This window comes from Hoplias malabaricus, chromosome 1, assembly GCF_029633855.1.
Source record: "Hoplias malabaricus isolate fHopMal1 chromosome 1, fHopMal1.hap1, whole genome shotgun sequence".
NCBI lineage: Eukaryota > Metazoa > Chordata > Actinopteri > Characiformes > Erythrinidae > Hoplias > Hoplias malabaricus.
The window spans coordinates 18,915,066-18,927,245 of record NC_089800.1 but is presented as its reverse complement, the minus strand read 5'-3'; the positions used below and the strand labels follow the sequence as shown (position 1 = coordinate 18,927,245).

The following is a 12,180-nucleotide window of genomic DNA, read 5'->3' as shown; positions in this document are numbered from 1 at the left end:
TAAAACCAGAAAAACACTTATGATATCGGTTTCCCATCACGACTGCTGTAAAAAGTTAGGCTTGTAAGCGTCACTAGAACGACAAAGACTCTTTGAATCGAAGCTTTTAAAAGAATCGGTTTATTAACGTCAATAGAACGGTTCCTTGCAATTAAGAAATTCAACCTAGCTTGACAGTCAATAAGACACCGGGCTCTATCTCGAACTGCTTCCTTCTTGTAAAGTGTACTAAGTGTCTACAGCCAAATCTTTTAATGTTTGTCCAACAGGAGATTTTGCTCACGTGGCTGAATCCCACGCGGCTCTTTGTTAGATATATTAAGCACAAGGTGGGTGCAGGAAACCGCACTTTAAGACTATTTGCGCACTGTGTAGGGAGTCAAAAGGGAATTGGGATTGAGCCCCGGCGAAATATGTGATTGACCAATGAAAGCACAGAGTCGGTGCTTTGCGTCCAAAGTCAGCCAATCAGGATCCGCGCAGTACAGGCGACAGGTGCGGTTGTGAGGAGGACGGTTGTGTACGTGATATTTGGAGGATACCTAACCTTTCTCTGCGGAGGTCTTGACGTTTCTCTCGGTGTTTGTGACGAAGTTATCCAAAGGACAGCTTGAAAAATGTCTGAGAATACGTAGACTTAGTTAGTTACGTTATTTATTTTAGCGGCGATTTTTCTGGTACTGGTTTCATCTGCGGTCTCGTTTGACAACAGCAGCCAGACTGGAGTGCAACCAGTAACAGTTCATTATTCACAATGAGGTTGACGGTGTTTTTGCTCAAGAACGCCTCACCGAAGATCGAGTACTACTCCAGATTTTCACCTTCGCCGCTGTCCATTAAGCAGTTCCTGGAATTTGGTAAGTGCTGCCGGTTGTGTTGTATTAGTGATACGCAGTGTGTCAAAATGTATCCAAGTATAGTTCGTCTTAAAGGTGCACCCAGTGCGAAGCTTGAGTGATGTCCACAGGAAAGCATGAAATGAAACGAGGCTCTGGAACAGCTGCACGTGATTCCAAGGTCACTATGCCCAATACTAAGCGTCAGTCAGAGGGGTATAAAGAGACTGTGTTTACAGAGGGATGATGGAGCTCCATCCAGTCTTTTGGGGTGAGCGGGAATGAGTCTGTCATTCAGAAGTTATCAAACATCGATACCTGACTCCACTAATGTTTATGTTTAAAGCCTTCATCAAATCCTCATAACAATGTTCCAACATCTAATGTAAAAGGTATAAAGCTTTCCAGGAACATAAAGATTGTTGATGCAGCAAAGGAGGACAAATCCCCCTTCAACACCCTCGATTTCAGAAGAAAAGTTAATTTAATGAGCACGTCTTATTCTTAACTTGCAGTTATGATGTGAATGGATGATATGAAGAATAATGGAAAGACGTGAAGCTGTAGGACACTGGGTTATAAGGAAACTCGTGTTTGACGTGTACAGATATAAGACCTTGAAAGACAGGCAAAGTGTACAAAAGCATTGTAAAACACTTATAGATTCAATTAATAGTGTATAGACATTAACGACGTTATCGCTCTGATTACTTCACTTGCGTCTTAATAAACCCCAGTAGTCATTCTTGACATTTACTGGTCCCTAGCTGGTTCTAACTGGACAGAAATTTTGCCTTAAGCTGTTAATTAACTCAGTCATTCACCAGGGAGTTTCTTGCTACTAACTATAAGTGTCTATATATAGTGTCTAACTATAACAACATTTGAATGGACAAAATCTGAATTACTGTCCATGTTATACTCTATTATAACCTAAATCATGTTTCTTGATCCAGGTGATATACCAGATCATGCAATCATCAGCTGGAACATTATAGTAACCTTTTGGTTAACACACATTAGGCATTTCATCAGCTCCACTGACCGTAGAGGTGCACTTTGTAGTTCTGTAATCACAGAGTGTAGTCCATCTGTTGCGGTGCCAACTTTGTTAGCACTCTTTCACTCTGGTGTTCAGTTGTCAGGCCTTCACCAAATAACAGTATATTATTTGGCATGTGGATCATTCTCAGTGCTGCAGTCACACTGATGTTGTGTTGTCTTAGTGTGAACTGTGCGTATCTGTGTGGATCAGAGACAGCAGTGCTGCTGGAGGTTTTAAATATCTTATTGACACAGCTGGACTGAGAATTATCCACCAACTAAAAATGACTAGACAACAAGTCCATTGAGTAATACTCTGTGACCACTGGTGAGGCATTAGAGGATGACTAATGAAAACCATGCAGCAACAGATGAGCTAGGGTCTTTGATTTAGACTGTACAAGGTGAAGCAACTAGGTAGGCATTTAAAAAAAAAAAAAAGCAGCCCCAATGTGTCTGATGATACTGCAACACCAACTAAACCCCCAGAACAACATTGCTGTCACTGTAGTGCTGAGAATGATTCAGCACCCTAATAATCCCATTTCTCTGGAGGCCCTGATCATTAAAGTACAGAGTGAAAGGGGTAGTACAGCAGTATGCAGAGCAACAGAGGAACTACAGTCTGTAATTGTAAGAACTACAAAGTGCAACTGTATGGTTAATAGAGCACATAAAATTACAATAAATACAGAAACAAGTCAGTAGCTTTTTTGTTATGGGAGGCCAGTGTGGATTTAAATTTGTTGATGCTTAAAGGTAAGGTAGAACTGTAAAGCTTGGGAGAGGGGTGGGTGGGTCTGGGACGCCAGACTTCACTGCTGAGGAGGTGTCGTGGGCTTAATTCGCCAAAACACCAACGAGAGGAGGTGCCTGCCTGATGTCCCCTGTGAAGAGCCAGTGATGCAGTGGGTGGTTTGGGTACTCATGGGCTGGGCTCAGTGAGTAACTGTAGTTGTTAAGAGTAGCTGGTTCCTGATTGGATCATAAACGGCCACAGCAACATTAGTGTTGAGGTGTAGGATTCAGTAGGAAGGTAGGAAGCGAGTGTGGTGGGCCCTATGTGAAGCTGTAATGGATTGGCATAGGATATGTTACATCTTGTGTATGATTATAATTAGAGCTGATCATTGTACATTAGCAAGCAGAAGCAATGCCTCTTTTTCCAGATTGTTGAATAAATTACAATTTTATAAAAACTCAGCCAGCACATTCTCTGATAATTTAATCACCTCCTGTTGGTATGGAATTTCTTAAGTTACAAAATGCCTGTGTTTGTAGTCCTTTTGTTTGTGGTTGGTGTGTTAATCTTTCAAAAAATGTCTTTTCTGTGGCCTTTTAGAGAGATTGTTTCTGTGAGAGATTAATACCAGTGCTTTACATTATGCTGCCCTTCAGGGAAAAATGAAAAGTCACTGATAGTGGATCTGTTCATCATCAGGAAAAACACAACACAGAGCTTCTGTGGAACACAGCTTCAGGGATCTTGGGCTAATATTTATGGAAATATTTTTCTGCCATGTCATTCTCTCAAATCTGGCTTATGAAGTTTCAACAAACATTAAAATGCTTCACTAGTAGAGTCAGGGATTCACAGTGACATCAGAATCATGTTGGAAGATTGGCAGATGATTAAAAACTTCTTGACAGATGTTTGATATTTTTATTTCTTTGTGGAATAGCAAATTAATTTCATCACCTGTTCCCAAACCTTTTCTGAAGTTCCCTTTTTGTAGATAAGAATAATATGGAGCCCACCCACTCTGACACACACAGCGCTGAAACATCGGTCATTCATTTGACTTGCTGTGGCCACCCCCCCGCCCCTCCGCAATGTGTTGTGTGCCCCACTGGTTTAGATGATGCTGGGCCACTGCAGACATACCTTAATTTTATTCACTGTACTGAATTTATAACACGTGTGTATGTAGAATATGTTAATAACATGTAATACCATTATCCATTATAGGAAATACCAATTTCTAAAATGTTAATAATTGTGTATGAGCAGATACGTACATGTCATTTCATAAAAAATATATTTAATATATAGAATTTCCACTGAATTGAACAGTTACAGTTACAAGCAATGTGTAGTAGGTGAATAACAAAACACATTTTTGAATTAAAGAACGATTCTTATGTTTTTAAAGCAGTTTTCTAGACGCTTAAAACACTTTACATACTTTGGGACATTGGAGGGTTGCCTCAGCCTTCAGTGGGCAGCGTCCAACTGGATGATGCGACCTCAATCCACAACCGGTCCACTCCAGAGTACTCACCCCACGTCAGCTATTAGGTGGAGAGGAGGCGATGAAGAATGACTGAGCCAATGTTTTGAAGAAGGGGAGGCCAGAAGTGACCATGGTATTAGATTTATTAGGACATTGGGGATATCGCCTTACAAGTAAATGCTCATGGATCGGTTATGACTAGTTTTACGGCTCGTAGCCAAGGACACACTTGTACTCAGTGACCCCACAACAGCACTCAGGCGTCCTTGTTCACGTGTTATTGTTTTTAGGTTCTGAACTCAGGAGTTGATCCAGTTTTAAGTGTTGAAATATCTCTACCCCAATGATAAATTATTGTAGTGATCAATAAAGCATCGTGACTGGACATAAACCAACGGAAATAGATTTTTTTTTTCATTGACTGTGGTTACTACAAAATATAACTGCGACCAAGAGAATAAACTATCTTTGCATCAGTTTTCATAATACATTGTTGAGATGGTTACACTTTCAGTGTAATGTAACCTTTCTGAAACAATATTGGATTACATCACTGTCGTCTCATGCCTGTATTGGCTGAAGTAACCGTGCCAATGATGACTCATATTTAAGTACACGATCTCTGCACGAGCTGTTGTATTTTCAATTTGGTGATTTAGTTTCAGGCAGTTCAGTTCTGTTCTTCAGACTGATGCCTATTTGAAATGGGTGATACGTGCTGCTTGCCATGTCCATCAGTCATTCTAATATCGTACTAATTGGTCTGTGCTCATGTGCACTTAATCACACATTCGTTTCCCTGGGGGAAGAGTTGGCATGGATCCAGATTCAACATTCAGGGTGTGATAGCCAAACAAGATGCCCTTCATTCCATTTTCATTATCGCTCTGTAGAACCACAGCTTGTGTCCTAAAGGCTCTGTTTATTGGTGTGTTCTAGGCAGGGACAATGCATGTGAAAAGACATCTTACATGTTCCTGCGGAAGGAGCTGCCTGTACGGCTGGCCAACACCATGCGGGAAGTGAATCTGCTGCCAGACCGTTTGCTGAGTCAGCCCTCTGTCAAACTGGTGCAGAAATGGTGAGTTTAGGTGAACACACAGCACCACCTTCCTTACAGCTGTATGCCAAAGTATGGACCTTAGTCAACTGACATTTTCACTGGAAGCTACTGGAAGGCTAGAGCTATGTATGCTTCAGTATTTTTTAAACATAATTCAAAATGAGGAGCCGAATCGAGTCGAACACAGGAGTTTGATTTGTTTGTGGATCCTTTTAGAATAATCATCTTGAATTCACACAAACCAATCAGCCTCAAGATTAAAACCACTGAGAGGTGGAGTCAATAGATTGTGCACCTGTGGAGGGGTAGGGATATTTTTGGCTGTTCACTTGCTCTTAGCTTTCATTGTTTTTGTTTTTCTGGATTTTTCCAGTAAGGTCTTTTGCTACTGTTTCATGTTTTTTTTTTCTTTTGCTTGTGACTTTTGAAACAAATTTCCATGTGGGAGGGTTTTAGAAGAAGGCATTCACCTTGAATCTCAGTTGGTCAATGATTTGGTGCTCTAAGACCGCCTCTGGGACCTAGCCCAAGCGTTTTCAGACTTATTTTAAAACTATGATTAAGGAATATTTTTTCTGTTTTGCATTCACAAAATATACTTTCTGCTCTTGACTCCATACAAACTCACCTTCTCCCCAAATGTTATAATTCTTAAAAATGGTCTTTCTGTTCCTTCAGGTACATGCAGAGCTTTTTGGAATTGCTCGAGTATGAAAACAGGAGCCCGGATGACCCGCATGCGCTCAATGAGTAAGTGCAGTCTTTGGCTGCTATTGTATTATGTTTCACAAGGGTGAATTTAAGATAAATGTTAGACAGGCAAAGCAAGTATTGCAAAAGGAAAAGTCATGCTGACAGTAGTCTGGGAAAGGCAGCTGTAAATAACAGTCAGCAAAAATTTGAAGAGGACTCCTTGGCACTACCTCAAATCTATTTTAGCACTGTGGATTGAAAAGGCAGAGTTGCATGACTGAAAAAGCCCTTCCCGGACAGAGTCTGTTATTGGAGCAGAAGCTTGGAAATTTGAAGAAAGAAAACAATATAAATCCATATTAACGCATTTTTTTTTCGTTGCAGTTTCTTAGAGGCCCTAATTGAGATCAGAAACAGGCACAATGATGTGGTCCCCACTATGGCCCAAGGTTTGATCGAATATAAGGAGAAGTTTGGTTTTGATCCATTTGTCAGCTCCAACATCCAGTATTTCTTGGACCGCTTCTATACCAACCGCATCTCTTTCCGCATGCTCATCAACCAGCATAGTAGGTCATTGGAAAAGGACAGAAATGCAAATATGAATCTGTGATAATTCCCTTGTGTAATGATTTTTTTGTTTTTTATAGCACTCCTATTTGGAAATGACACAAACCCAGCACACCCCAAACACATTGGCAGCATTGATCCCGCATGCAATGTGTCAGACGTAGTGACCGGTGAGTTGAAAAAGACTTAAGTCTTCCACTCTGTACTTTTGTTTTATTAAATATTACTAATATTTAAACATATTTACACTCTGTACTTTTTGTTTTATTAAATATTACTAATATTTATACATATTTACACTCTGTACTTTTTGTTTTACTAAATCTTGCTTTCGGTTTCAGATGCCTTTGAGACAGCCAAGATGCTGTGCGAGCAATACTACCCAGCTGCCCCGGGACTGAAGATCGAAGAGTTTAATGGTATACATTTCATATTAAATTTGTGTATGCCTCAATATTTTTGTGATTAAAAATAGTACGATATAAATGATCACATATTTAAATACACAGATGAACCCTGATTGAAACAAGATTAAAGCTGGTCATTATTAGATAATAATTATTATTAATAACCATGTGAATGCAGTAATAGATAAAACACCCACATAAACTTTCTGCAATATTTGAGGTGTTGATTTAAAAAAAACAACAAAAACAAAACTGCTTGTCCCACAGTTCTCAACCTCATGAAGTTTGGACTGTTATGCTCCAAAGGAGATCTTAATAGATTTTAAATGGTGCTTGAGTTAACTTAAGGAAACCTGTCTCATTTTATCTAGACAGACTATCTGTCTGTCTGTTATGGCAAAGACAGAATAAACACAGGTGCAGGACTGGTATTTATGATATATGAGCAATTCTCTGTCAATTTCTAATAGCTTAGTGCTTAAAATAAGGAAATGCTTCATATAATGAGACCCTTTTTGTTTGTAGCTAAGGCACCTAAAAAACCCATCCAAGCTGTGTACGTGCCCTCTCATTTGTTCCACATGCTGTTTGAACTGTTCAAGGTAAGAATTTTGTCCAGATGCTGTTTATAACACTGCTTTCTAAACAGATAACAAGCCAAATACATTAAACATTGCCCTTGTCTTGCCTGTATTATTATTATTATTATTATTATTATTATTATTATTATTATATATTATATTATATATTATTGTTGCCTGTGTTATTACCTGTGTTATCAGATGTCTTGCAGGTCATGCATAAATAGTCTTACAGTTATTAATATCCTGATAATAAAAGTTATTATTGTAGTAATAGTATAATAGTAAAAGTTGTTTATTCAGCTTTCAGTTGAAGCTGTGCCTTATCAATGACTGAGATTTAAAGCTTATAGCATTTCCGGAAATCTAGAATCTCACTAAAATAAATGTGTTATGCAGTGTACAGGTGCTTGCTGGGGGTGGGGGACTTTATGGCAATGTGTCATGATACCAGAAGTATATTTTAAGAGAAGATATGTTAGAATATACTTAGTGTTGTCAATACTAACGATTCATTAAAAATTGGATGTTCCAAGTTACATATCTGGGTGAGGCTTTGTTCTTTTGTCAGGAAATCATTAGGATGAATCTTGACATTGTCAGCAAAGCCTGTTAAAATGGCATATAAAATAGAGGGTGAAACCTAAACCGGTCCAAGCTTAACAATCATTCAAGAAGTCATCTCTCTCCTAGGCTAAACAAAGCAATGAGTTGACTGGTCCTATTTTGACTGCATGTTAAAGTACTGTCCCCCTTGTCTCTACATGTTTAGAATGCAATGAGGGCCACAGTGGAGCACCATACAGACGACAGTGAGGACCTTCCAGTTATCAAGACAAAAGTAACCCTAGGGAAGGAGGACCTGTCTATAAAAGTTAGTAACCTCTAATAACACTTTCATACTCAGTGTATGCGTAGTATGAGTTTATGCACAACTTTAGGCATTAGCTCAACTGTGCTAGCTTTTTTTTTCATGCAGTTTTTGTCTTTGTTGCTGTAGATCAGTGACAAGGGTGGAGGTGTGGCTCTGAGGAAGATTGACAGGCTCTTCAATTACACCTACTCCACTGCACCAACTCCCAGTCTGGACTCCAAACGAGTACCATTGGTAAAGAAAAAGAAATAAACAAGCTGTCACAAAAACAGCACAATGATAATCATCATCCTTTTCATGACTCTGCAAATTTTCCATTGGCATTCCTTCCCCTCTGGGTCACTCTAGGCTGGATTCGGTCATGGTTTGCCCATCTCCAGACTGTATGCACGTTACTTTCAGGGAGACCTGCAGCTCTACTCAATGGAAGGAGTGGGAACAGATGCTGTCATCTACCTGAAGGTGAGTTTGACTTTGAGATATAGGATAACAGGATTATTTGGCTTAAACTTTGCATTTCATTTTCAACAGTAGTTTTACAGGGGAAGAAAAAGCATAGTTAATTTTGAATGTAAGTTTATTTAAAGTGATATTAGACAAATCTGTTAGTCTGTGTGTTGTGAAATGTGTCACGAATTTCACAGAATATAATCAGCTGCTGCCATTTCCCACTAAAACACTGAACAACTGCAGAAAACGTTTGAAAAACAGCTAACGTACTAACTACGTAAATCGAAAGATTGGACGTTAGCTACGATTTTATCTGTTTTATTATTGTCCATTGTTTGATCCTATCAACAATAAACATGTTTCTTTCTAGATTTTTAACCACTTTTTAAATGTGCAACCACTGTGTTGTCATAGTGATTTTTCCACACCAGCTTATTTAGGAAAAATAAATATTTTGAAATATCCATTGCATTTTGAATGTTTTCAAGTATTATAAACACTACATTACTGAATCTCCTAATTACTTCACTGGAAGCCTCTTTAAATAACATCCCCTTTTTCTTTTGGTCTTGTTTTTCATGCAGGCTCTTTCCAGCGAGTCATTTGAACGCTTGCCAGTCTTTAATAAGTCTGCTTGGCGGCACTATCAAGGGGGCCCTGGCGCAGATGACTGGAGCAACCCCAGCAAAGAGCCACGGGATGCTTCAAAGTACAAGGCAAAAAGATAAAAAGATAAATGCACCTCATCCACCACTGCCTAGCACCTGACCCACTGCACTTATTTTTCTCCTTCCCCCTGTAGTCTAGTTTCTGTTTCTGTGGCAACACCACATCACGGCCAAGGGTTCTGGGCTCGTCTGCATTCCGCGAGTAGAGGCTTTGAAATGTGTGTTTAAAAAAAGCATCTACTCTTTCTTCCTTTCCAGCCTGAAATACTGGTCACAGTGCCCCCTCTTGGTGTGCCCTGGAATGTCTTGGAGAGATAGGAAGGATCCTGCGTGTTTCGGGTGAAAGAGGCTGAGGCTCTGTCTATAGTGCCACATAAAAGGACCCCTGTTTGACTGCACTGAAAAGCTAGGGAAACTGCACTGTTTCACATTTTTGAGACAAAGAGCATCTCAGCTTCTGACGCACAAGCAGGAGAACGGGTTAGTGAGTTTTCCTTAAAGGAAACTCACCATCTGACTCACTAGCTTTAATTTTGAATAGGTTTGATTGATTCAAACGTTACTGTATTCCTCAAAAACAATAAGGAAAATAATTGAAATTAACCATATCTGTCAAATTTCAAGTTGAAATACACTGGGCTATTCCTTCATTCATCACCGCATACTTTCCATATAACCATGGAGAATCATGGTTGTAACACAAAGGATGGGTTTATTTCATTCTGAGGTACATAAATACCTTTTTTGGAGCAAAGTTAAGCAAACATGCATGACTAAACGTTTTAAAGAGGACTAAATGTTACTTAGAGGATTTATAAAATGTGTTCATTGTTTCCGATGTAAACTATTTATTTAATAACCACTTATTTTAGGGTTGTGCAAATAAGTAGAATTGTGACTGCCATTTTAGTAAATCTATATAGAGAATTTTAGGGCATTACACATGCTCACAAGCCTACTCTTCCTGTCACTCTAAGGATGGTTTACAGGGACTCTGATAAAAGGACCAGCAGAACAAAGCTTACGTGATGACCGCCTTCCAGTTCATTAGCATAATACACATCCAACCATTTTCCAGATTTTTAAATGATAGCCTTCATTAACTGAAAAGCCTGTTATACTCAGATTAAAGCTGTTTTACTGTAGCACTGTCACAAAATGAAGGAACATCCAGTAATGTTTACAGAACCTCATGGCCAGCATGAAGGGAAAAACGTCGCCTTTTTTTGACTCATACATCAGCAGCTGATGAAGTATGGCTATTTTTTTTTTATTATCTTCATCTACTACCAGCACGCCAATATGAACAATGCAGCACTGTAAGTAGGAGGCCTTCTCAGTTTTTTATTTAGATTAGTGACAGATTCTTAAATGGTTTGTTCCTTATGCAGGAATTTATTTATAATAATAGCGGTTAATCTATACTTTGCCTCACTTTTATTTCAAGAAAGTTGAATGTTGGCTCTTGTTTTCCTATTTATGGTTTGAAATGATGCACACATTTTAGATTGTCATGTAGGTTTTGCATTGTTTTTGATTTAAACCCTTTCTCCAGGTATACCAAATAGTTGTTTATGTTAATGAAAATAATGAAAATATAAATTAAGTTTTAAATTTAATCTGAAACTATACATTTAAATAATATATAAAAAAAAAGAAAATGAAACATACGAACAGGGTAGTTCTCAATTTATTCTAAGCTTGGTCTTAGTATTTTTAGTTTTAAGTTCTCAGTACTTAGTATAATTTTTTGTTTATTTATTGTTATTTTTTTTAATAACTCCTTTCATTATAGAGATGCCACTCATCCAGCTGTTCAGTGGTCAGTGGAAAAACTGTACTTAGGGATTTTCTGCTATTGTCTTAAAGGAGAAATCGGTTTGGACCTCATGGGTCAGTTTCTCAGACAACAATTAAGCCTAGCCTTACACTATAAGATTCTCCCTTTAAAATAATAGTCTAGGATTAGGCTTTATCCATGTCCCAGAACCTGACCTTGTAATGTTTAGTATGGATTATAATCTATGCCTTGTTGAAGTTGTAATTCTGATCACGGGGCTGTTTAAGAACTTAAATTATCTCTGTGGAGATGATCACAGAAAGCATAAAGGCAGCACATATGTTTAGAACCACCTTAATGTACAAAACCTTAGAGGTGTATTCTACTATGGGTTGGTTATCCCAGCATGCTTTTACACAGCCTGAAAGGCTTTTCTTTATATTACGTGTCTTTATTTGTCCTGTTTCATGCAGCAGTAAGCTTGCTCTGGGAGTGGAAACCTCCTTACATGGACACGCTTTTCTTCTTTGGATCATCCTCGCTTAAAAGAATACTCTAGTGCTGTTCAACGTAAGCATCTGTAACGTTTCTCGTAACTTGGAGAATACCAGAAAAACTCAAAGTTGAAAAACACTGCAGTATTCCTTTCCATGCAGGCATGACTCATTTAACCAGTATACCTTTTAATGTGGTTTTGTGTCTGCTCAGTTATTGTCCAGTACATTAAGAAATGCTTGTCTATTGACTCCTAGTATTGGCAGAGACATGCTTTCCTCACATTGATGGTTCTAATGTCACTCTTCATACGTGAACATGTACACATTCCAGTAATGTATTGCAATGAAGTTGTTGATCTGTTGACCGCATCAACTTAATAAACCAGAATTAGAACCATGTTACCAAAGTGAGCCCTTATTTCTGCACCTCTGTGCACGCTTGCCTGTTAGAGACACGGTCACTGATTTATACCGAGACGCTGA

The 12,180-nt window shown here is 38.7% G+C and overlaps 1 protein-coding gene across 1 annotated transcript; it reads left to right on the top strand.

Annotated features, from left to right (window-relative positions):
- The first annotated feature begins 500 nt into the window (after positions 1 to 500).
- Positions 501 to 12,104, top strand: pdk3a (pyruvate dehydrogenase kinase, isozyme 3a). The gene is made up of 12 exons (XM_066663964.1): positions 501 to 857; positions 5,054 to 5,195; positions 5,856 to 5,927; positions 6,255 to 6,439; positions 6,521 to 6,610; positions 6,782 to 6,859; positions 7,373 to 7,449; positions 8,201 to 8,302; positions 8,429 to 8,536; positions 8,651 to 8,764; positions 9,337 to 9,468; positions 9,679 to 12,104. Exons 1-12 carry the CDS (start codon positions 755 to 757, stop codon positions 9,736 to 9,738), a joined length of 1,263 nt encoding a protein of 420 aa, XP_066520061.1. The 5' UTR covers positions 501 to 754; the 3' UTR covers positions 9,739 to 12,104.
- The last annotated feature ends 76 nt before the right edge of the window (positions 12,105 to 12,180 follow it).